Genomic DNA, 25,526 nt, shown 5'->3' with positions numbered 1-25,526 from the left:
CCTGTCAGCAACCAGTTGCCATGGCAACATGACCATGGCAACATGAAAGTATGAATATCAAATTATTGCAAAATTTATTTGAGGAAAAGTCACCAAGTTTGGTGGTTCTAGTTTAAACTTTTCAGACATTATACAACAAGAAAGTGGCCGTGGGCCTCAAAACACCGCCCCCCTCCCCATATAACTGTTGCCATGGTAACCCGTTGTCAGCCCAGAAGGAAACAACTTTTGTCAGTGCGAGGTAGGTTTCCTTAGCACTTGAAAAAAGCTTTAGATTTCGTTTTCTTTACTGTATAGCCATGCTGTGGATGCTTTATTCACTTATAATGCAGCGGTTGGGATTCTTTCACAATGGAAATAATGGTTTAGTCTAGGGGGTCACTGTACTCCCCCCCATGAAGACCCCAAAGATATTTTCTGATATGTTGTAGACAAAGGTTATAGCCGTAACTGTGCCAAAAATCAACTAATTCTACCTGCCTTTTAAGCGGCCATGGTTCACTAAAAACGTCCTAAAAATGGCTTTTTCTCAATTTTGAAATTTTACAAAAACACGCCATTTTTAAACGTCTGCTACAGCTCACCACAAAAACATTTCGAGCAAAACTTCATATCATTTTCTTAGTTACAATATGGATCGATAAAATATGTTAGAAGCAATTGAGATATGTGTTACTTTCTGTGAGATACGGAAGGTAAAAGATGGTCCATTTTGGGCAAGACTTATGCCTCCACAAGGTAAAAATCCGCCATTTTGAAAAATGGCCGTTGCCATGGCAACAAATAACCAGGCGTCCTAAAACTTACCCATTTTTGTAAGTTTGGGTCAAGGCCCTACCACCACACAAAGTTTGAGAAAATTTGATTTTTTGAGTTTGGCCACTTTTTTTCTGATTTGCTTGGTTTTTACAGACATCGGCTCTTAAGTTCTTGCTTAAGTTACCTTATTTTAATTTGCCCCTTGATTGTACATAAGTTTTCTTCAGTGATTACTTTATGTTGTATTATTATTATTTTATTGTGTTTGGGGATTGCCCCCCCAGGGTGCATTGAAAACCGCCCTCCAGGGCGATATGTTCTCTGGTTAAATAAACAAATAAACAAACAATATAGAAGTAAAGAGTCATGCTTGTAAGATTTCTCTGATCTCTCCCTGCCAGTGTACCAGGTCCCACAGAGAAGCCATACCTGACAGAGGCAGGTCGGCAGGTGTTCGATGCCCTGTACGTGATGCTGCAGCGGCAGGTGCAGGTGTCAGGGCTGGACAGCTGCACGGTGCAGACACCTGCCAGCTGCATGGTACAGGAGACAGACCTGGTCAGGGACACTCTGAATGTGCTCATCGGAGTACCCTCAAACACATTCATCTTAGACCAGGTAAACTGTGTTTCTTTTTTTTCATCTATCAGCTCTAGCTTAGCGTTAGCACTGCCAAGACAGAACGCTGTAAGAGTTTTGCACTGCAAAAAGAAATTACTTGACATTTAAACTTCTGTCTGTCCCTAATCATAGCTATTGCCTCTGGAAGATTGTTCCAAACTACTATCGATTGTAGAAAAGTTTATATTTAACAGTATGGGAGACAGGGAACACCAGTGGTCTTGTGCTGAGATTTTGAGTGGCGTGTCACCCATCACACCTCTTCTGAGGTTAAAGCATTGCTCTAGCCTGTTCTTTATCTTTCCATCAAATTCTGGACAAAGATTTTGCCATCCTTGACAGATAAAAATCAGTGTGTAAAGATATGGAGAAAGGTGTCTTTAAACTAAGCTTAGTCTACCAGCAAATGCCAAACAAAATTAAGATCATGGAAAAACCATCAGAAAAGCGTGATTTTCATTTTTTATTACAGAAAAATATTGGAAAACAACAATACAATGTAGTAGAATGCTAAAATCAATTCCAAAAGAAAAGAAGAAAATGTGAAGTAATGAAAATGGAGAGTCTATTACATTTTGTATTTGCCATACTATACTCATTTGTTCAACCTTCATGACCATGTAGATTTGAACTTTTGAGGTTCCCAGACGATGTCATCCATACAATCAAATCAGCATGGCCTAAGAAAAGACTCCAATATACCATTCCTTCTCCTATAGATGTCCCAGTCTTTTCGTGTGAGGGACGGTGTCCACATGTCTGGGACCACTCCAGGGGCCATGCGACAGACTCTGTCCAGATTTGCAGAGATCGGGACCAACTACCGTCGCCTAGCGACCTTCGCGGCCCCGCCCGTCATGGACTCCTTCTACCAGGGCGGACTGATCTTCCAGGCTTTTACTGGAGGTCTCAGGAAGTACCTGCAGTATTATAGGTATGGATCTGTGGTGTAATTCAAAATATTGTAAACTTTTCTTCCTATTGTCCCAGCATTGTCCCAAAAATAAATTTCAATTGTCCAAAAGTGGGGATGAACTGTCCCAACCTGTTTTTGGGGAAGTTTGTTTTGGTTATGTTCACTGCCAGGTGCACTATAATTGCAGAGTAGACAGAAAAATTCAGGGGAGAATTTTCCAGAGCCAAAAGCCAGGACATGTGCCAGATAAACAAAAGAAGGGCTGACATTCTGATGTTGATTATTTTTCTGTTATCCCAAAAATGTACCAATTTGAAAGTGCCTTTTTAGTTGTCCCAGCCTGAATTTTAGTGGTCAGTGGCCATTAGACCACCTTCAATTTCGAGCCCTGGACTATGCATTGCTGCATTATGTAACATCAGGAGGATACAAAAAAATGATTTTCCGATCATTTGTTTACAAAGTAATTTGAATCAACCCCACTCCATTACAATTAAGTGTCATTCAGGAAGTGTAGGTACCAAGATATGATGCCTTACGAGTGCGTTTAAAAGCTGGAAACACAGCTGTCAGCCATGTTTGTTTACATTCTGGTAGTTTGTGGTGGCACCACAAACTGAGTGCGCCTCATGTGTGCTGTTTTAGTCCCAAACATAAATGTCAGGAGTGTTAGATAATTGCACAAATATGTTGAAAAAAGTGGAAGTAAATCAAGATTAAGATACAGTGTATTTCAATTTTTGTTAATTTTGGCACAAAAATGTTAAATCATGCCCCTTTAAGAAAGTTACAACTGCACTGCTGTTCATTTGAAAATGAATGGTTCCTAAGATACCTACATGTACATGTCTTGTACTGAAACTCACGTCACAGAGAAAGGAAGCAGATGCTTGCCATTATTGCTTTGTGTTAAAAAAAGTCAGAGTTACAAGGTATGTTATGGTTCAGAGTAGTTCTGTATTAATTTCCTGCCCATGTACGATGTAGGTACTATGTGCTGTCAGGCTCATCCAGTGTGTCCCTGCTCACACTAGAGATGCGGTACAGGAAACTTGGGACACAGATCAGGCAAGAGTTCTTGACTTGACTTGACTTTATGTACAATTAGTGTACAAAGTGAAACTGTAGCTATTCTTCCTTCGGTCAATTCTGACATATACACACATACGACACACAGGGAATATATCAAACATAAACTAACAGTAGCAAAAATACTAACACATAACATCCATATATATCTTGCCTCTTTTGGATTAATCAGATCTCAATTCTACTATTGATTTAGTAAAATGTAACAGAACTTTATTTATTCCACCAATATATTTTGCTGTTGTAACTTATATCTTTTACCCCTTGGCATGTTTCTGCAGGTACCTGGCAGAGTTGTGTATGTGTTCATCCTCCAGTCCATTTAAACCTGCTGGTAAAAATGGAGTGCCACATGGCTTCCCTACGGTAAGGATTACTAAAGTTTATTGAAAATTCATGCCAGAATGTTAACAAGCCTTAGGGCAAAAGAACAATACTAACTCTAATAAGTGTCAAGCTTAGGAGTGTCGCATTCTCTAGAGTATGATAAAATGTTACTTTTCTAAGATCACAAGAGATCGCCAGTCTAATTTTTTGGGTTAGTAGAATATTCTTCAATCAGTGACTGTTTTTGTAACGTAAAATCACGAACCTCCAAATATTCGGTGTCAACTGTACACCTTGATCACGGAGTGACCTAGTCTCGCGAGAACACGAGAGTAGGTCGAGACTTGTGTGGATCTTCTGGCCTCCCCCGCCTCCTTGCGGAGTAGGGGTAAATAGGACTTGGGCAGCTCCCAACCTATGTTATGATTCAACCCGGTTCTCGCGAGACTACAAGGTGTACAGTCAACACCGAAAATTTGTGTGTGATTTTACCTTACAAAAACACCGATTGAAGAATATTCTACTAAGGCCACACCTATTCAATTTTATGGATGACATCCTCTGAAGACCCCCAAACTAGTGCGCGCGGGCGAATAAAAAAAATTCCGGCCAAAAATAAAAATGCTAATAAACCACAGGAATACAAAGCTGGTATTGAATTCGCGGCAGTTCTTAGTGACGTATGCGACAAGCCGGCACATGCTGGCTTTTTTGCAGAATTTATGAATCGGTATTGTCTGTATGTACTGAGTTCTTGAGTCGTGGAGCTTCGAATTCGATAGCCTGGATGCTCGGCTCCGTAGTGTCACTAACTTGACCATGGACCAGGCCTAGAGCCAGGCCAGAGCCTCGGAGGACGTGATCTTTTTTTTTTTTTTGAGAACAGGCAAAAATCAATGCGCCCGCAGATGTCATCCATAAAATTAAGTCGGTGTGGCCTAACTGATAATTCTACGTGACTAATGAACCTTTGCAACGCTAATTTTTTTTGGACTGAAACAGGAAACACAACATATTTTCTTAGGTCTGACTCTGTCCTACTCTTGTACCACCCACAGGGAGTGAAGTTGCTGACGTACTTGTACCGTGAGTCCCTGGATGCCTGTAACACAGACAACTACCCAGCCCTGCTGTCTCTACTACAGCACTCCACCGGACCCTACATCACGTCAGTAACTATTCTTATTTCTTTAACTTAAGTGTCTGCTGTTACCACCAGTGTTCTAATCAGCCTGAAATTTTATTATGTTTACCGAAGGAAAACATACTGTTTTTCCTCCATTTCTTCTTCTTCTGTTCCAAACACTAACCTCTGACCTGGCCAATGGCCTCTTTTGTTGACGTCTGTCACCATAGTAACTGGTGTTGGGTTACATAATGTTGCAATCTCATACTAGGCATTTAGACTCCTGTCACCATTTACATGTATGTGAATGTGTTTGAGTAAGAATTAACAAAGCAGACCATATCCGAAGGTAAACATTTATATTTCACATTTATTTTTCGAGGATTGGGCAAAAAGTTATGAAACTTATGTCAGCCCTCTCCTCACACATAAAAGGAAACAATAAAACAAAGTAGTAATAATAATAATAATAATAAATGACAAATGTACATAATGAGATTTTATGATGCAAGTTTAAACTGTAATTTCCCAGCACAAAGGATTGAACCTGCCCAAATTTTGGACTGTACAATTCCAGTCTTTGTCAAGGAATGTGCAATCTGCATAACATGACATCACAGAAGCAGTATATTGTCATTCCTTGACAAAGACTGGAGTTGTACAGTCAAAAATTTGAGTAAGTCCAATCTTTTGTGCTGGAAATTACAGTTTAAATTTGCTTCGTAATGACTATTACCAAGTCAACACAGATGAACTTTCAAGATAAGCCTGAAATTTTATTTGGTCATCTCTGTCATCATGTTGAGCACTAAAGGCAATTGGGGACCAAATTTTAAAATCTTGACCCTCAGAAATGCTATTTCCTACGTATACATTTTGAGGGGCAAATTTTGCTGGTATGACTAAGCTTAGTATAATGACATCTCTGTCCATATCTTAACATGCTGAATTTTGTCTATCAAACATGATGGATTGGGAAAAATCTTGTCTGTTGTGAGCAACAAAATGCCATCAAATGATGGAAAAATGGATGTTGGCTAGAACTCTGGAAGCCACAGTTTGCATTTGATTTTAGTGCCTTGTAATGTGTAAAGTTGCATGCATTTGTGTACTTGTCTTTTTGTTTCGTTTGTTTCAAAGCCTTTTTTTCCCTGTGACAGTTTTGTCCAGGCCTGGGTGTTTGATGGAATATGTCGAGACATCTACGGAGAGTACACCATAGAGGTCAATGATGAGTTCCTGTCCTTCCGAGGTGGGTTCTTACTTCTCATAAAAAAATGAAAATTGATAACGAAGGTCAATGGTGTTTGAATATGTCATTTATATCCACAGAATGGAATATTCATGTACCGTTATCTGCAGAGGCAGTACTAGTATACCTCACCCCCCTCAGAATAACATACTAGCTAGATCTATGGGGTGTTACAAGTAAAAGACGTAGCTATGACAAAAAATTTGTGAAACAGACTTACTACCATATGCAGCTACATGTAGGTTTACTGGTTACTTACAAAAACAGGCATATTTAAATTTTCTTTCTCCTGTGCAGTACTGTAATTCCTGTTGTTGTTTTTTTTGCACTTTTATGTTTGCGGTTTTGGCAGTTACCTCAGTCTGTACTGCGAACTTATCTTTACTGCGAACAAATAATTCGCTGACTTTCGACTGATGAAGTAGCGCGTGTAGTCCAGTGGTTAGCAATCCTGCCTCTGGACTAAGAAAATGGGAGTTCAAATCCCGGCTGTTGTTTCGCTCACCCAACATGCACGCCACTGTTTAGGGTCGCAGTCCTTAGGACGGGACATTAAGCCATGGTCCACTAGTACTGTTCATTGTGCTTGTCAAAAAGAGCTAGTGGAATTTCCCCGGTAAAATGAACCTGTAAATACTGTACATACATACTCATGACCAGTGGGAGAGTACATGTAGCTCTTCAATAAGCTAAACTTGTTCGAGATCACGATCACTAAGTCTTTCTTTTTGTTGCACCTGCCACCACTGTGAATGTAACAGTTCCGTGAATACCTTCATTTTTCTCAGACCGTGAACTTTTACCACTGTGAAGATAAAGTAATTTCAGTATGTTGTATTGGTGTATTTCAGATAAGCACTACTGGACCCAGGGGTTCACGGTGGCCACAGCTACAGTAGAGGAGAGTGTTCCTCTGTTCCTGGCAGATCTGGCTAATGACATCTTTGTGTGTGGGAAATCACTCAACCTGCTCAGACTCTGCTGTCCTGGGGTGGGTCACTCTCTAATCTGTCGCAAATCAACTCTATGTTTCTTTTTCTGAAGTTCTGTTCTCTCAGCAACATTGCATTTTTGCCTCACATATATCAGTATGAGATGTAGGATTTAATTGATTGAACTTACTGCATTTGGAGCTGTGATTTATCTGTTGATGTATCCTGCCAGAAATTTTTAATTAGGCCATGTTGATTTGATTATATGTTAGACATTCATGCACGCATGAATTTTCAACTAAAAACGTTTACTGTAAATCATACAAAGCTGCTGTAAAATGAGCAGATGTATGACCGACCGTACATTGCAAAAAAAAAATTGGAAAACAAGACTAATGTTGTACAATGCCAAAATCAATTCTGAGGGAAAAGAAGAAAATGTGAAGAAATGAAAATGAGTTGCCATGCCATAATTTGTATGTTTACATATACTTTGTTATTTGTTCAACCTTCATAACCACATAGATTTAATAATGAAGCCTTAGGCACCTTTTTTGGACCATTTTTTTTTTAAATTTGAAACTGGCATCAGTTTTGGGGTTCCTAGAGGATGTCATCCATATAATCAAATTAACATGGCCTTATTGAATTCTGCAATAATATTCCCCACCCCTTACAGCATCACCTGTGCACAAGAGATGTCCCAGTCCCTCGCCTGGCCCTCACCTTCTCCATGGAGGACCTGTCTAACATCGAGCAGAGGTGTGCGGAGTATGTGGGGAAGATGGAAGGGGTGGCCCGGCACAAGACGGTATCCAGGGAAGAGATGGTGAGTCCCACAACAACGCCACACAAAGAAACCAGGCCTCATAAATACATACCCGTACTGTTTTCTCTGCATACCCAAAATTATCTGCACCAAACAGATTTTATCTGCACCACTCAGAATTTAGAAGTACAGCTCAGACTGTTCAAAAACCTTTGCCATTATTTGTTTTATATATGTATGGTAGAACTCTGTCCTGCATGCCACTTGCTATATAATGTAACCCAAAACCACACCGAGTGTCTGCTACAGCACTAGTTACCATGGTGACAGACATCTGGTTAAGGTCATTGACCTTATTCGTTTGGAACAGAAGAAGAGGAAAAAACAGAGCAAAAACAATATATTTTCCTTCTGCGAAGGTAAAGACAATAATTTGAGTGTGTACGATGATGTCGTTACTACAGGAGAGAAGGGCAGTCCAGGCCAGACAGGACCTGGTGGTTCTCGCCAGGCAGACAGCATCCAAGGAGATCGACCGCATTCAGAGTAAGTACTTAGGGGCATAGACATGAACTACTAATACTTATAGATGTACATGTATTGCAGTAGGTACACTTCTCAAACAAAGAACAAGCTACAGGAAAATGTGCCTTATCTTCTACTTTTCCAAGACTACAAAATTGGCAGATTCTTTGCTCTGGAACAGTTATGTCTTCCTGATTTGATTTGCAATTTGTGACTACTGATTGTCATTGCATCTGTGATGCACATTTGCAATCCAGGTACATGTAAGTTGGTAGGCTTACTCCTGATCTCTAACTCTGCATATATAGTAGAGTGGATTCATTCCTTGAGCTATCAGACATCTAGCAGTAAGACATCTGGAGCCGCATAGTTCCCGTTTAGAACTTTTATTCAGCCTGTCACACGACCGGTTTCGCCTGTGTAGCTTCTTCAAGTGTACAGCGGCTAAATGACATAAGTTCATGAAGTTCTCATTTTTACACCTTTCCAATGCAGTGGTCTCCCCAGAATTCTTAGGGGAGAGGTGCTCCCCAATTGGTTGAGGAAATATCAGTGAATTTTTATGAAAATATGACGAGAAACCCTAAATTTGAACAATTTGGGAGTAGTGCTAGGATTTTGGGGAGAGGGGGAGCATCCTTACTTCATTGCTTGGGGAGAGCCTTGCAATGCATATAACACCCTACAAAGTGGTAAAATGATACTAGTACCATGCCGTGTGTAGTGCTCTGATCTCTAACTTTGCATACTTCAGGTGAGAGACAGAAGGCCCTGGAAGCTGCTGATGCCAAGAAGAGACAACAATTCCAGGAACTTAAGGAGCAGATGGAACAGGATCTACAGGTGCAGGACCATTCAAGTGTCAACTACATGTATTTGAATTTTGTCACAAGCCTGAAAAATAGATTGTTTCACGACTTACTTTTTTTTTTACTCAGCTCTTGGATGTTACTCTTAATTGCACCAGGTTCGACTGAACTGGTACCGATCCCTAGTTATCACGCCATTTATTAATACTGAAGATGAAAATCATGTCCACCCTTGATATTTTCAAGTCCAAAAAAGGAATTGGTTCACAAGTTCCAGTTATTTTTACTCGGCTCTTGGATATTACTCTGAGTTGTAACAGGTTCGACAGAACTGGTACCCACCCCTAGTTACTAGTATCACATCTTTGGCGACGTCTCAGGGAGGAGCCTAATGGTACAGTAGTGTGTGAAGTTTGCAAGAATTCTAGGAATGGTACAGGCATTTTGTCCACAGGAATGGAATGTCCACAGGCATGTCTCTGACCCACGTCTATGCCCACATTCCTGGAAACCTTGGGAAGACCTGTCTGCCCCGGATGGCCCTACTTTATGTGACCCGTTCACTATACACACAGTGCACTGTATCTGTCTAGACTTAACAGGTACCAAGTCTTCCTCAAAATCATGAAATGATGGCAGTACCATGCAAACAATAACCCTAACAGCAACCACCATCGCCATGGCAATGTATGTTTTAATTGCCAGTCTTACTGAACATAAAAGTCATATCCACCCTTATCATCTCATTCCCTCGCCATGGTATCTTCTCATTCCCTCGCCATGGTTGGTAACGTAGGATGATCCATTGCTTCATGTATCTCCCAGGAAGAAATTCCTACCGACGTCCCTTGTGTTCCCAGTACTAAATAAATGCTCTTACCTGATGGAATCAGGACTTTCCTCCAGCACCTGGTTTGCATGCATAGTGAAACATGTCAAAAGTGTGAAAAGAGAAAAGGGACATTTTAATTTGTTGTTCCCTCAGCGCCGAGCGTCAGAGAAGGAGAAGGAGGCAGAGGAAGACGTGGCGTTTATCGAGGGTCTGAAGAGACGGGAGAGTGAGGAGGCAGAGGCAGAGGCTGAGCTGGAGAGACAAGCCAGGTTAGGAGGACTTCATATATAAACATTGAATCAGTGTTAAATCAGTGTTAAACTGGTGCAATAGCTCAATTGTGTAGAGTGCTTACTTTGTAACCGGGAGGTCATGAGTTCGAACCCAGGCTGAGTCATACCAAAGACTTTTAAAATGATACATACTGCTTTCTCTGCTTAGCACTCAGCATCTATGAGAGAGAAAGAGCATGGGAAAGGTCAAACACACAGCACTACCAGCGGGCTAGCCCCCTGCTGTAGTGCTTGCACAACTGTGTCATGCAAGAGCTACAGAACTGGAGATGGGCACCACTGCTATGCTCTACACAGAGTGGAACGGGGAAAAAGTGTTCTAAAGCTACTGTCTTACTAGCTCTATTATTGTGGAAAAACTTCTTTTCTTGGCATCAGTAACAATTACATTGTACCCTTGAGCACACTATTTAGTGATTTATATTTTTTTATGCATCATACAGGGAACAGGTAGTGGAGTACTATGCCAAGTTAGGTGAAGAAGCCGCCAAGAGAGAGCAGAGAGCTCTGTGGAAGATCCGCCGGCACCGTCTGGACCAGGAACGTCTCAACTTCCTACTCAAGGAGGAGGAGAGACTCAAGAAAGGAGCGAGTTCCGCCGGAGAGGCGAGCCCTGGTGGAGAGAGAGGGAGAAGAACTGACAGTCCGAATGTGGATGGCCAAACAGGATCGCTGGTTTCGTTTGCCGAGAGTCCAGAACCGGGACTAGAGACAGGGAAGCTGGTTTCGTTCCTAGCAGAGCCGTCAGCAGAACCAACGACCGTTTTACGTTCCGTCCCGGATGGGAGGAACCTACTAGACTTGTCCATTGAAGAATTCCTGCCCAAGTCTGAACCCACGGCGGAAGAAACCCAGGAAGATGTAAGTGCGGCTAAACTTGACGAAGTGTTGCTGGAAATCGGTTCAGAATTGCGTCGTGAAGAAAGAACACCACACCTGTTAGACACCTCTATACCAGCTCAGACCAAGTCAGGCACTGCTGTACAACAACATGGACGCCCCTCTCAGTCTTCTGTCTTCAGTGAAGAAGATGTAACCTCACCCGCAAGTGGAGACGGGATAAAGAAAAGCCATCCCTCCGACTCTGTCTTCACTACTGACGGAGAGATGGGGGAGGGGGATGAAGGGAAAAAGGCGAGCGTACAGGTAGGGAAACATGGGCATCACTCTGACTCAGTCTTCACTCCTGGTGGAGAAATGACGGCAGGAGAGACTCACAAGGCTCAGATAAGGGTAGGGAAACATGGCCACCACTCTGAGTCAGTTCTCACCACGTGGGGAGAAGTCAAGGAAGACACCCAGAAGAGGTTGGTCAGACGAGGGGAACATGGACATCATTCTGACTCTGCCTTTAACTCCAGAGGTGAGATCAGAGAGGAGGAAGAAAAGAAGATTTTAATAAGAGTGGGTCAGCATGGGCATGCCTCAGATTCTGTTCTTGGAGACTTGATTTCTGGAGAGGCAGAGCAAGACGGTACAAAACAGGCGGCTAGGAGTCAGTACGGACATCCGTCCGATTTGTCCGAAGGGCCGGATTCGGCGAGACCGCGGAGAAGCAAACATGGGCACGCGTCGGACGTGTCTCAGGAGCCGGACGCTGCGAAACCGAGAAAAAGCAAGCACGGGCACGCTTCGGACGTGTCTCAAGAGCCGACCGCCGCTAGACCGAGAAGAAGCAAGCACGGGCACGCTTCAGAATCTACCGCACAGGACTATCTCTACCCAATAGGAGAGCTGGAACCAGACAGCAAACCTAAATCACAGCCTCAGCTACCCACTCCTCCTGACAACGCTAAACATGGAGTTCAAGAGAGTTCCAGAGGGAAGATTCCGTATGGACATTCCTCCGACTCCACAGTAGAGGGAATACTGTATGAGGAGACCATAGATTCCACCTGGGTGGTGAAGAGGTCCAGGTTTAAGGAAAGAAACGTCCACGGTCACCACTCAGACTCCAGTGTACAGAGGCTGCTGTATCCACAGGAGAAACAAGACAGTGATGCACAAAAAGGTAAGGCGTATGAAAAAAGTTGTGTTTCCTGTTTCAGTGCTGAAAAAATTAGGGTCGGTAGAAAGGGATTATTTTTTTTAGACTTTGGCGATCTCTAGTGATCCAGGTTGTACGATACAGTTTAACAAACTAAAACTTGCATGAGGACTCTTATATTTTCAATGTCAATGTTAGCAAATCAATTGTACAACATTTCATCACTCAGGTGTCAAACCATATGGAGCTAGAAAAGGTCGATCAGATTGAAAAATTCATGTCCCTTGCTGGGTCCACACAAAAAAGGCTATGGTTGTTTTTTTAGGGTTGGTCGGGAAACAGAAAACACAACATTCTTTTTCCAAGGCCCAGCATGCACTGGGTATTGTTTCCTGCATTTTGAGGAGCAAATTTTGCTGGTAGAGTAAGCTATGTTTATTGACATCTCTTTCCATTTTTGTCTGTCAAAGATGACAGATAGGGCAAATGTCATGTCATGAGGGGCAAAAAGACGGAACGATAGACACTACATTATGTACATAATTTACTATCATGAAAGTTCATCTGTGTTGGTAGTTATATCAACACAAAAAATAACACTACATAAATTTGTTGACCCAGAGCTGACACATAGCTAGATTTTAAATCATTAGAAATGTTGTTGTACTACAAAGCATGTAACACATTTTCTATTGTGCATTCCAGCACTGGTTGTATCTAAGGAGGGAGGCACAGTTTCTGCAAATATAGCCAAGAAGGTGTGGGCAGATCAGCAGGTGGAACCTCTGCCAGACAAGTTTGATATGCTGGGTAAGTACTTACTTTGGGGGCACAAAGTATAGTGCTGTATTGTACAGTAGCTTGGTACTTCAAAACAGTATTATTCATGTACATTAGTATGTTGTGGGGGGTGGCCCCATGATAGTCAACACAAAAATTGTAGGAGGAAGTACATATTTGATACATTACTGGATTACCTATTAGAATAAAAATGGAGTACACATAACTGCTGGATGGGTGAAAAATTGTTTTGTGAATGGTCTTTATCTGATATTTATCAAATGGAAAGGAATTGATCCAGTTTAGCTCACTGAAGAGCTACAATTGACTCTTCCACTGGTTATAACAACAGATGCTATGTACAGTTTTTACACTGTCAGGTTCATTGTACTGTAGCTCTTTTTGACAAGCGCAATGAGCGGTAGACCGCAACTTAAAGGCCCATCCTAGTGATTGCAACCCTTTCCAATAGCTTGCATGTCAGGTGAGCGACAACAGCGAAAACAGAGATTTGAACTCCCAAACTCTTAGTCCAGAGGGAGGGTTGCTAACCACTGGACTATGCACACGACAAATGGAATGTAACATTACATATAAACTGGATTTTTTCAGCATTATTTTTAATCCAAGTATGCATAAAGCAATCTTTCATTGACATTAAAAAGGAAAAAGTACATTTCTGCATTGAGCTGTTTTATTATTTACAAATGCTACTTTGTTTTGAATTTTTTACAGATAACCCTCCATCTGTTGACCTGCTGGGAAACCTTGGTGTGATACCCTACACCATGTTTGGTGACTATGGTTGTACTGACAGTGATGAGGTGGACAGTGTGGACATCGTGTCTCTCCCTGTACTCATCAAACGTTCCATCACCAGTCCCCTTACTGCACAGTAAGTCTCTCTCCCTTTACTCATCAAACGTTCCATCACCAGTCCCCTTACTGCACAGTAAGTCTCTCTCCCTGTACTCATAAAACGTTCCATCACCAGTCCCCTTACTGCACAGTAAGTCTCTCTCCCTGTACTCATAAAACGTTCCATCACCAGTCCCCTTACTGCACAGTAAGTCTGTAGTCTTTGTACATTGTAAGAGCAGGGCTCAAAATACTAGGGTATGCGCACCTTATCTGTATCTGTATCTGCATAGCTGGTATAACCACCCCTCTGTATAACACACCAGCTTCGCAGGCACGTGGTGTGGCAGCAGCTGGCTACATTGCACCAAACAACTTGTTTCACCTAGCCTTTGAACATCTAAATCTAAACATTGTTTAAAGCTACAAGTACATTGTATCTAGTGTGAATGCCCCTACTTGGTAGCAGCGAGTTCCACTCTATGGTAGTTCTAGGAAAAAATGAGTTTTTGAACACCTCAATCCTTAGTGCACCCAAAATTGGAGCTGTGGTCACAATTTTTTTTCTGTGGGTGCACTGGTGCACTCAAATATTTTTGTACATGTAGGTTTACGTGATAATGTAAAGATATGAACATGAAGATACATACTCTCATCTGCCGAATAAACATACCCCCCGAATAAACGTACCCCCCGGACAAATCTTCAAAATCAAGTAAACATACCCCCGGAATAAACGTACCCCCCGGAAAATTACCAAAATTGACGGGTAACCTGTGTCTCTTGTACTAAAATGCGCCCTTACTGATATATGCACAAATCTTTAACTGTTATTTGCAATTAGGAATTGAAAAAAAAAGACAAAAAAAAGGGGGCATTTAATATTTCGTATTTTGATAAGCACCACCCATGACAATAGAACATTCAGACGAATTTATGCACGCGGTGATTGCAAAAACCGGCCCGAAAATGACAAGTTTCTCGCTACAATACGCGTTTATAAACGTCTTCACGTCGATGATTTGTCAATTTTTTTCACACGAAGTTGAAAAAAATTACTGGTTTTCAAAAAATTAATAAACGTACTGTGCAAAATAAGAACGTACTGGGTGGATGTTAGGGCCCAAAAAAATAAACGTACCCGTATGTTTATTCGGCAGATGAGAGTACTTATACAGGATATTTTGTACACATTCAAAACAAGATGAACATCAAACACTCCATAATGATGTTTCTTCCTACAGGATCACCCTAGTGAATAAGGCTATAGTAGATTACTTCATTGTGGAACTGAAGGCTCAGAGACATTTCAAAGCCCTGCGGACATACCTGCTCATGGAGGATGGGGAGTTCGGACATGCTATATCTGACCAGCTTTTTGATAAGGTTAGTTTGCTATTATATTAGATAGCAGCTGGCTATATTACACCTGTTATACCTTACCTTTGCACATCTACATTGTCGCTGTAAACATTGTTTAAAGGTATCTGGACAGTGACGATGCCCCTACTGTACTTGGTGGCAGCAAGTTCCACTCTAGAATAGTTTTAGGAAAAAATGTGTTTTTGAACACCTGAATCCTTGGTTCATAACTCTGGTATTGAAGACACGACTACAATGTATTCCTTGTTCTTTTCTGAGCTGATATTAGATACATAGTAGTTTGGTAAATCCAACAGTTTATTAGTCATTTTGTACATCATACATAGTCTTGACATTTTTCTTCTGTCTTCCAGTGACACCCACTGTAGGTTTCTTTTAATCCAGCGACATACAGTCATGTAGCTGAAAAATCATGCTCTTTTTTCTTAAGGCACCAAATTTGTCACACATGTACATGTAGTTAAATGTGCTTGTATTCTAAGCAAATTTGGATATGGAGGCATTTTAATTTTTGTACAAGAGCAATTTCCTGGCATGTTTTCCTATTTTAAACTAAAAATGTATACAGTATATTTAGCTTCTGTGTCACTTAGCCTGGAGTGACACTTAGTCTGGAGTCCAGTCTTATTGTCAGGCTAGCAGATCTTGATAAGCAGACCAAAGCTAACAAGGCTGGATTCCAGGCTATGTGACACTTTATTGCAGTTTATTGCAGATTGATTGTGTTCTTATGTATTGTTTACTGTTTGTATCCATAGCTTGCCCAAGGCCTGTCCCCACAAGAGTTGCTGTCCCCCCTGGTGTTAAACAGTGTGCTGACCCGAGCCATCCAGACTTCCATCAACAGAGACTCTGACTACACCGCTAACTTCAGCTTCGCTCTCAAGTGGCTGCCAGAACACTTCAAGCTCAACGGTTGGTACAAACCAGTGTACAAAAAACTTTTTTGAACCAGGTTGCCCAGTACCTACGGCAAAAATTAAGTTGCCCATCAGAATTTTAGGTTGCCCCACCTATAAGTTACTACTTTCAAATACATAAGCCTTTGACAATATTTCTAACAGCCTAATACTAGTAATAGCCATTAATACCTTAAGTTAAAAAGCATCTGCCAGATACAGTGGTGCAAGCCAAGTGGGCATGATTTGGGGGGGGGGGAAGGTCATTCTTAAAATCCAGGTAGCACACTGGGCTACCTAGGTTCAAAAATAAGTTGCCCCAAGTAAAATTTGGTTGCCCGTGGCAACTAGGCAACCAGGTATTTTGCACGCTGCAAACTGTCTTTTTTTGGTGACTTGACGTGTCTTACATATACATACATAATTTTATGTGGATTACAAATTACATGTGCCAGTATTTTATTCAGGCCAGAAATTTTGTGCAATATTGCCTTAGCTGTGATTAGTAATTACTTTTTCAGCACCAAGGACAGACCCATGTTACAGTTTGCAAACTGGAATCAAAGCTGAATAAAGAGACTCTTTTTACACAACCAAGTGTTTTATTCAAACCAGACACTGAAATTGTGTGCAATATTGACTTAGCTGTGAAGTTAGTCAGTAATTGTTTTTTCAGCACCAAGGACAGAGCCATGTTACAGTTTGTAAACTGGAATCAAAGCTGAATAAAGAGACTCTTTTTACAGAACCAAGTGTTTTATTAAAACCAGACACTGACATTGTGTGCACCATAGACTTAGCTGTGAAGTTAGTCAGTAATTTCTTTTTCAGCACCAAGGACAGAGCCATGTTATAGTTTGCAAACTGGAATCAAAGCTGAATAAAGAGACTCTTTTTACAGAACCAAGTGTTTTATTAAAACCAGACACTGAAATTGTGTGCAATATTGACTTAGCTGTAAAGTCAGTCAGTAATTGTTCTTTCAGCACCAAGGACAGAGGCATGTTACTGTTTGCAAAGCTGAATAAAGAGACTCTTTTTGGACAACCAAGTGGTTTATTCAGCCGACGTTTTGGTGATCGTCTGTCACTTTCCTCAGGGCAATTCTGAAAACTTGGTTGTGTAAAAAGATTCTCTTCATTCACTACCATACATTTTGTTTGTGCTGTATTGAGTAAAATGTGGCTTTGTTTTTTTGTACAGCACATGACACACTGGATTGCCTTGAACTTCGATACAAGGTAATTTAATATTTCAATTTCTTAGTTATATGAAAGCTGCTACATGTACTTAAAAATATTACTTTATATGCACCTTCAGGGCCCGAAATACAACCTGCATATGCAGGTTAGTTCAGGTTTCAATTTAATGATTTTAGTCGACAGGCCTACATTTTTTGTACCTGGGGAAGATTTAAGATGTAACATATACATGTACTGACAGATGTATCCTAACCCTATCCATTACTCTACAGGTGGACTGGCCCCTCAATATTGTCATCACAGACACCACTATCAACAAGTACAACAAGGTGAGACATTCAGAAAGACTTATTTTCATCCTCAGTTACTGTACGGTACTACCTTTGTATCACTAACTCTCAAGTCAAGATTACTAGCATCCGTGAATAGTTTCATTATGTTGTTAGGTCACTGAATAAACGAAGTGTTTTATTCAGCTGACGTTTCTGTGACCGTCAGTCACCTTCCTCATAGCAAGTGTGACTGGTTTACATTGTACAGCACAGGTGTCCCTGTAATAATAATTATAGATCCATTCCCAACCTCAAAATATTCAATGCATATCTACACAGTCACAGGGAAAAAACAGTATCAATACAGTGTGGTCCCAAATGTACAGGAGTGTGATACACTGTGATATTTCTGTATGTACATGCACATGAGGAAGGTCCCCCAAATGTTGGCTCAATAAACCTCTTGGTTGTGTAAAAATAGTGTTTTTATTCAGAATTACTAGCAGATTGCGCATGGTTTTAAATATTGTACCTTTAAGGCCACACCAATTTAATTTGTTTGTTCTCGGATTCGGCTCTTCATTCGGCTCAACAAATCAAATTGGGGACTAATACAAAGAAACAGTTTTTGAGAATTTGTGTGGGAAAAGGACAAGGTCATCATCTTGTGCATGCCATTATTTCTTGTCTTCCAGATTTTCTCCTTCATGCTCCAGTTAAAGAGGATCACCTGGGTACTGAAGGACATCTGGTTCCACCTGAAAAGAAGTGGTCAGTGTTCTGTCTACCAACTTCTGGGTGTTTTATGTTTGCTCAAATAGTTTCAGTGTCTGTATTAAAATCATATACCATATACATACCACTTCTAGGTTTTAGCTAGTGCATTTTGATTTTTAGTGTATCAGGCCATTACACTATTATTTGCAACCACCATGCTAAAGTTTCACCATCTGTGAAACTCTCATGAACAGATGATGATGATGCTAAATTTAGGACCATTATACTAATTTTCAACTTGAGCAACTGTACTTTGCCAGTGTCAACTTGTGTGATAATGTCAGATGAAATGTGTAAAATGTTGTTATGAACCTCCAAACTGACGATGTAGTATTGCATGATGTGGTAAAGTGCCAGAGTCTGATTGGTTGCGTCCCCCCCTTGTATTACCGTTACGCTGTCAAACTTTTAAGACAGCCTTTAGGTTTATAGATTCTATCAGTTACTGTACATGATTACTAACAAAATTTTTCTGCAGCTGTTACCGAGAGGGCAGGAAACTCTTCCCAGTTCAGACAGCTGCAGCTGTTCAGGTGAGGAAATTGAGTCACAATATATAAATAATTGTAGTTTTAGGCCACACCAATTCATTTTGTTGGTTCTCGGATATTTTTAGTTCAAAAGATAGCAAGCGGACATCATAAAATGAGAGGGCTAGGAAGAAAACTACATAACACTGTCCACCAAGGCATCAATCAGGTCCTCAGACTTTGCTTTTGTGAGGTTTTTCCAGTCAACCATATTTTCAAAAAATCTGTGAACCAACAAATCAAATTGCACCAATTTGATCAATATTATTGTTGTTTCAGATTCCCCTGCTTCATTTCTTTCTGATATAAATCAGGTTTGAATTAACTCCAAAATGCTGCTGCTAGACTCTCTATCATGTTTGCAAAAAAAACAATAGGTTTGATGAATTATGAAAAGATTTGACAATATTAATCGGAGTTATATTTTTGAGTGTGAATAGGGGTCAAAAGATTTTGCAGAAAATTTCTATATTTCTGTAGTTGTTCCACCTTGAATATTTTCTCTCCATCAGACATGAGATGCAGCACTTTGTGGGAGTGATGCAGGGGTACGTGTCAAACCAGATCATCCACGTGAGCTGGCAGGAGTTCTGTAAGGAGCTGAGGGAGAACGTGCACAGTCTGGACGAGCTGCACCAGCGCCATGCTGAGTACCTCAACAAGGCCATCTTCAGGTCAGAATCACCTGCCACTGCACACTTTGTACAGTACTAGTATTCATGGTTTGAAATACCCACTCTCGTTATATTTTTTGTTTGAGACTTGCGGGAAACTCCAAGTTGCCCAGCGCGCAAGTCATCATTTTTTTGGCCTACAAAGGGGTCTACAAAGCTTTGTACAGTGGCACAGCTTCTGAAATAAACTGTGTTTGCCTGGGTGCCATCTGTTTTGTAACAGGGTGCCTTGCGCATGCAAATCGCTTTTTTGTGCATGCACAAGGAGCACTAGCTCTGTAATGAAAGTTCATCTGTGTTGGTAGTTACATGTTTAAAGTTAAAACTTTTGGTCCAACACAAAAAGAGCACTAGCTCTGTTACAAATCCGCTGGCTTACATCTGAAATAAGCAGGCTGTCATTTTGCAAAGTCCTAACTTTTATTATCTCTTGCATGTTCCAATGTTTAATATGCATAGTTTGTTTTACCTCAGTATACTTGTTGTGAGTACTTACAATGTACAAGACATTTTTAAATTGTACTCATTAGTTTGGATTCTTTGTTGTCAGTTACAAAGTAGAAAAGTTCATATTTATTAAAGCAGTGTCACTAGAGCAACCTGAAATATTGACGGGTAACCTTGCTTTTGGCTTAGGTTGCAACCAGTGGGCAACCTGAAAAAAATTATTATTTCAAAGCCTGCGTTAAAGATTCCTGTCATCCATGTTTATTCTGAAGGTCACTGCTGAGTAGGAAGGCAGGACCAGTCATGAAGGTCATCACCGACATCTTAAATGTCATCCTGAAGTTCCGGATCCATCTGGTCTCCTATTCCTGGCAGTACGACGAGACCCGGCGCCAGGCGGTACACCAGGCCTACCCCAACATGGCCAGCTGCTTCCACGCTTTCCAGAAATATTCCGAGTTTCTCTACAGAGGTAGGGCTTCCAAAAATAGTTTCATCAGGTTGGTAAACGAATGAATAGCAAAGTTCTTTGATCACAACCATTTATTTTTCACGAGCCGACGTTTCGATGACCGTCTGTCATCTTCATCAGGGCAATTCTGACTGGTTTACTGTGCACTGACGTTAGATGTTACTTGGTGCATAGTGCACTAAAGGTGTTACATAGTTCACAGTGCACTGGTACTTGGTTCACAGTGCACATATGCTAGTTTTAGAGGTAGGGCTTCCACGAATAGTTTTATCAGGTTGGTAAGTCACTGAGTAAAAAGACTCTAGGGACCGCATTGTAGATGCAGTTCCCTGTAACCATGTATATTTGTAGATATGTAAATATTGTACATTTGGGAATGCATCTATAGCAGCGACAATTGTACTGTGAACCAGTCAGAATAGACCCATTCGACTTTCACGGATCGCATAAACTGCATACGTCACAGGGGGGACATTTCGAATAGAAACTACGTCACAGGGGGGACATTTCGAAAGTTCCTTTCACGGATCGCATAAACTGCATACGTCACAGAACAAAATAACGTTAAATTGTTGTACAGAATGCCACCATACAATGTTGGTGCCTGTTTTCCTGTCATCTCCGCATATATTACCGAGAAAAAAGGACACTTACCTACATTTTAGTAAAAAAATGATCTGCCAGGGGGGACATCGCGAGCGCAAGCCGCGTTCAACTTCAGCGTTCTAGAACGACGTTCTTTCGAAATGTCCCCCCTGTGATGTAAGCAGTTTATGCGGTCCGTGAAAGTCGAATGGGTCTATTGCCCTGAGGAAGGTGACAGACGGTTACCAAAATGTCAGCTGAATAAAACACTTGGTTGTGTCTTTACTCAGAGGTAGGACTTGTGTCTTTGTTTTATAGGCCATCAGTAGTACTTGTAGGTAGAATCTTAGTGTGCATTCCCAAGTTATAAATTTTGTTATAGAAACAGTTTGCTTGTGTATCTCATTACTTGGATGTCTAATGACTTCACTTGTGAAAAATCTGGCAAGCTCTGAAATTCCGCAGGTTTATAAACACGAACTATTGATTAATTAATATTCTCTCCTATTTGCGGAGAGGATAAAGACTCGGAAGCTAGAATAGGTCTGGTAACCAGGCTACATTTTTGATAGTCCAATAGGAAACAAAAGTTAGACAAAGTTAGGTCAAGGTTGTTCTTTCTCCGACACATGGCATTTAGAGTTTTGTATAAATCCCTCATTTGTGTTGCTTGCAGTGGTGAAAAAGTTGGTTGCCCGTGGTTACCAGCCCCACCTTGAAGACTTCCTCCTCAGACTCAGCTTCAACAACTACTACCAGGATGTTTAAGTGTGGAAGAGTTAAGTTATAATAAAACACTATAAATAAATAATCCACTACAGGTGTATCGTGGTACCAATGGACCTACATGTATACCATTATTACGTCACAGTTTGTTTACCGCAATGAATGCCGGTCAATCAACGTTTATATTGTACAGGGGTGCATAGCGCGGTGTGTGTTTGTGTAGCGTTTAGCCTAATATAAGGCTTTTAATACAGTACTACTTTCGTCTCATGTCACAACTAAATCACCCATTACGGCATGTAATGCTGTGTCAACAAAACTATAGACGCAGCAAAAATCAAACATACCTGACTTTGAAAACTTTGAAATGATCTTTATTCTTTATCTGACCGTTCTAGAATGTTCTTTAGAACAGGTAAACAAACTGTGATGTAATAATGTGATAGGTCCACTGTACTGGTAAAAACATACTGTAAGTCACATTTTTTTGGTGGTACTTTTATATTTGCGGTTTTCACAGTCACTTCTGTACAGCAAACTCATCGTTACCGTTAACAGGTAATTCGCCGACTTTCTTTTTTCTGCACCTGTTAACAGCGTGAACGTATAGTTTTGCAAACATGTCCATTTTTCTCAGACTGTGAACTGTTGCAACTGCAACAATAAAGTGATTTATAGTAAATGAATGTTCTAGATGTTGAACACAAAGTGGAAAGACAAAAGCATGGCTATGCTGTTTACAAGTAAAAAATTACAAGAACAGGATTACAAGTTTACAGAGTATGTAACTTTGTGTTAAGTGTAAACTTAGGCCACACCAATTTAATTTGTTGGTTCTTGGATTTTTTCATGAAAAATGTAAAGCGACAGGGAAAAAAAAACATGCCCAAATGGTAAAGCTAAGGCTAGAAAAAGGGATTGGGAACAAAGCTATGACTATACATGCTAAAACATTGCTGTTTTATAGCCTATGTATTAGGATCAATTGATGTTATTGATTTCTAATTAACAAGAATTAATTTTTTTTTCATTTTGCGATTTTTTGAAGCGGCGATTCTGAGAACCAACAAATTAAATTGATGTGGCCTTATGTTCCATTGTTGCAAGAAAAAAACAGTAACCACTTGTCCATTTGGTGGGCAAGATTTGTGATATATGGTGTATGCTGAGTACTGAAAATGTTCACCTTTGTTTCATGCTATATACACGGCTCAAAATACTGGGTGCATGTGCACCCTAGTGCACCCAAAATTGTTGTGCACCTAATTGTATTCTGTGGGTGCACTGGTGCACCCAAATATTTTTGTAGGATTTTTAAACATTAGAAGTGTATACTAGTATGCCAGATATTCTTGGTCTCTAAGTATCAGAAAAATAATAAAATCTTTGTTGTAGTAATGTTTAAGATTTTGAAGTTAGCTCTCATTTTAGATTCAAGCTCAGAAGAGGAGCAGTAAGATCTGCAATTACCAGTAGGTTTTGTTTCATACGGTGCAGTTGCACCCAAAAATATTTTGGTGCACCAAATTTTTAGGTCGGGTGCACCTGTGCACCTACAATGTACATGCATTCCCAAAAATGAATTTCGAGCCCTGATACATATAGGAACAAAAGTCTTGTACATACATGTTAATAACAGTATGATGTGTTGACATACTGGACGGGTATATCATAAGAGAAAAACAGTAATGTTCATTCAAGGAGCCTCAGATGCATGGAAAGACTGCCTACTACTAGGGTTGTTATACTTGTATTAATTCAAATAGCCTGTACATGTCAGAACAAAGTGATACTACATGTACCTGTTAATCTCCAAGCAGATCTTTTGGTTGCTGCTAAGACAGTATCAAATTGTTCAGGTGGTATCCATTTACCCAGTTTGGTAACTGTCAGTTACCATTTTGGTGTCTGGCAAATGCATATGTCTTTAGGCCACACCAATTTAATTTGTTGTTTCTCAGATTTTTTCGGGAAAAATATGAATCAACAGGGCGAAATAAAAATAATAAAAAAACAGGCCAAGGCACCCCATGATAGCCGGAAATATGAGCCATGAAGTGAACATACCAGGGTGGTTTATAATTAAAACACAATAGATTTTGAACTTTTGATTAAACAAAATTACATTGTTACATTGAAAAACTTTAAGAACTAGAGAAAGAAAAGGACTTTCTTCAACCGTTTGGGCCAAATTGTCTTTTATTGTTAATGAGCATTTTGCAGTTGATTTAGAACAAAAATTAAAAAAAATGGACAGGGCGATCCAAGAAGCAACAAATTAAATTGGTGTGGCCTTACGGTCACCAAAAGATCTGTTTAGAGATAGGAGTAACCTGTGTGTAGAAACTGAAAAACAGAAATAGATGAAGAGAAGCCTATGTACCTGATAGTTACCTTCGCCAAGAAGGTTATGTTTTCAGGGGCGTTCGTGTATGTGTGTGTGTGTGTGTGTGTCTGTCTGTCTGTCTGTCTGTAAACACGATAACTTGAGAAGGCCTTGATGGATTGTCTTGATACTTGGTAGGTGGGTAGGTCTTGATGAGACCTCAAAATGATTAGATTTTGGGCCCCCTAGCGGCTTGTTATGGTACTGCAGCTGAACTTCCGGTTTTGATATCTCATGATCTAGACATGCTAGAGTGACGAAATTTGGATGGTAGGTACCTCTTGTGCTGGGGAAGAAGTGACGTGAGTTTGGGCCCCCCTAGCGGCTTGCGCTAGAACTGCAGGGATATATTCTTGAAAATATTCAAAAGGGGATAACTCAAGAACCGATTGACGGATCGTCATGATTTTTGGTATGTAGTAGCTTACGCGATGTTTAATATAATTATATGACAATTATGCAAATATGGATGTAATTTGCATAATTTATGGCGAAATTCTATAAATCAGCTGCATTCCATGATAGGACAATTGAAGCTTGTGACATTGGTAATTGACAATGAGAGAAACACAGGAAGATATTGATTATGTTAATAATGACTTAATTTGCATAATTAATGAGAAAATTTTATAATTATGTAATGATAACTGCCTGGAATTTCATACTTGTGGTATTTGAAAGTTTAGTTGACGTGAACATCATTAAACATAATTTATTCAAATCAGGACCTCATTTGCATAATTTATTAGGAAATGCTAGAATGCATTGTTTGTTAATATAAGACTGTCTTTTGGTTGAGATTATGATAAAATGATATAATTCATGAAAATTAGGTTCCTATTTCTTAAATCAGGGAGGAATAATCTAATCTATAATTTGTCAGTCATAAAGTTTAACATCATTTGGCGAAGGTATGAGATCGGGGAACTCTAGTTAATGCTTTTATTGGCTCTCAAGTTGTAACGATTAGAAAAGAAGTCTACCCTGGTAAAAGTGTTTCTGACTGACATGTAATGTTTACAGTGTAAGAAATTGCTTATTTGGTGGGAATGATCAGAACAAAATATTATGATAATATGTATAAATTTTGAAGTCCAGAGGGAACCGATTTGATTTGTAAATTATTTTGCAAAATTCAGTGGTTTTGTTATCAAACCTGTTAGAAATAGAAATCAATTTATTTGAGATACAGCCTGATACATGTTACTGGTATTGTTATTTGTGTATATAATTGAATGCCGTATGTGTGCCAAAATAAAACATTGATACCCTGCTTTTGTTTGTAATTGACTTGTTAA

General features: G+C 40.2%; 1 protein-coding gene across 1 annotated transcript in view; it reads left to right on the top strand.

The window, feature by feature from the left end:
• LOC109465543 (gamma-tubulin complex component 6-like) overlaps positions 1-22,044 on the top strand; it is a 33,021-nt gene extending 10,977 nt beyond the window's left edge. Inside the window, exons 9-31 of the mRNA XM_019762900.1 lie at positions 1,161-1,377; positions 2,100-2,314; positions 3,284-3,364; positions 3,667-3,751; positions 4,771-4,880; positions 5,999-6,090; positions 6,942-7,081; positions 7,702-7,851; positions 8,256-8,337; positions 9,071-9,159; positions 10,111-10,226; positions 10,694-12,261; positions 12,943-13,047; positions 13,753-13,912; positions 15,120-15,261; positions 16,017-16,173; positions 17,361-17,398; positions 17,632-17,688; positions 18,327-18,402; positions 18,887-18,941; positions 19,451-19,612; positions 20,332-20,531; positions 21,793-22,044. Of these exons, the coding sequence (XP_019618459.1) occupies positions 1,161-1,377; positions 2,100-2,314; positions 3,284-3,364; positions 3,667-3,751; positions 4,771-4,880; positions 5,999-6,090; positions 6,942-7,081; positions 7,702-7,851; positions 8,256-8,337; positions 9,071-9,159; positions 10,111-10,226; positions 10,694-12,261; positions 12,943-13,047; positions 13,753-13,912; positions 15,120-15,261; positions 16,017-16,173; positions 17,361-17,398; positions 17,632-17,688; positions 18,327-18,402; positions 18,887-18,941; positions 19,451-19,612; positions 20,332-20,531; positions 21,793-21,884 (4,189 nt within the window). The 3' untranslated portion in view covers positions 21,885-22,044. The remainder of the gene's footprint in view (positions 1-1,160; positions 1,378-2,099; positions 2,315-3,283; positions 3,365-3,666; positions 3,752-4,770; positions 4,881-5,998; positions 6,091-6,941; positions 7,082-7,701; positions 7,852-8,255; positions 8,338-9,070; positions 9,160-10,110; positions 10,227-10,693; positions 12,262-12,942; positions 13,048-13,752; positions 13,913-15,119; positions 15,262-16,016; positions 16,174-17,360; positions 17,399-17,631; positions 17,689-18,326; positions 18,403-18,886; positions 18,942-19,450; positions 19,613-20,331; positions 20,532-21,792) is intronic.
• The last annotated feature ends 3,482 nt before the right edge of the window (positions 22,045-25,526 follow it).

Source organism: Branchiostoma belcheri, unplaced genomic scaffold (assembly GCF_001625305.1).
Source record: "Branchiostoma belcheri isolate BF01 breed outbred unplaced genomic scaffold, Haploidv18h27 scaffold152, whole genome shotgun sequence".
NCBI classification, from domain to species: domain Eukaryota; kingdom Metazoa; phylum Chordata; class Leptocardii; order Amphioxiformes; family Branchiostomatidae; genus Branchiostoma; species Branchiostoma belcheri.
This window is presented reverse-complemented; position numbering and strand designations above follow the sequence as displayed.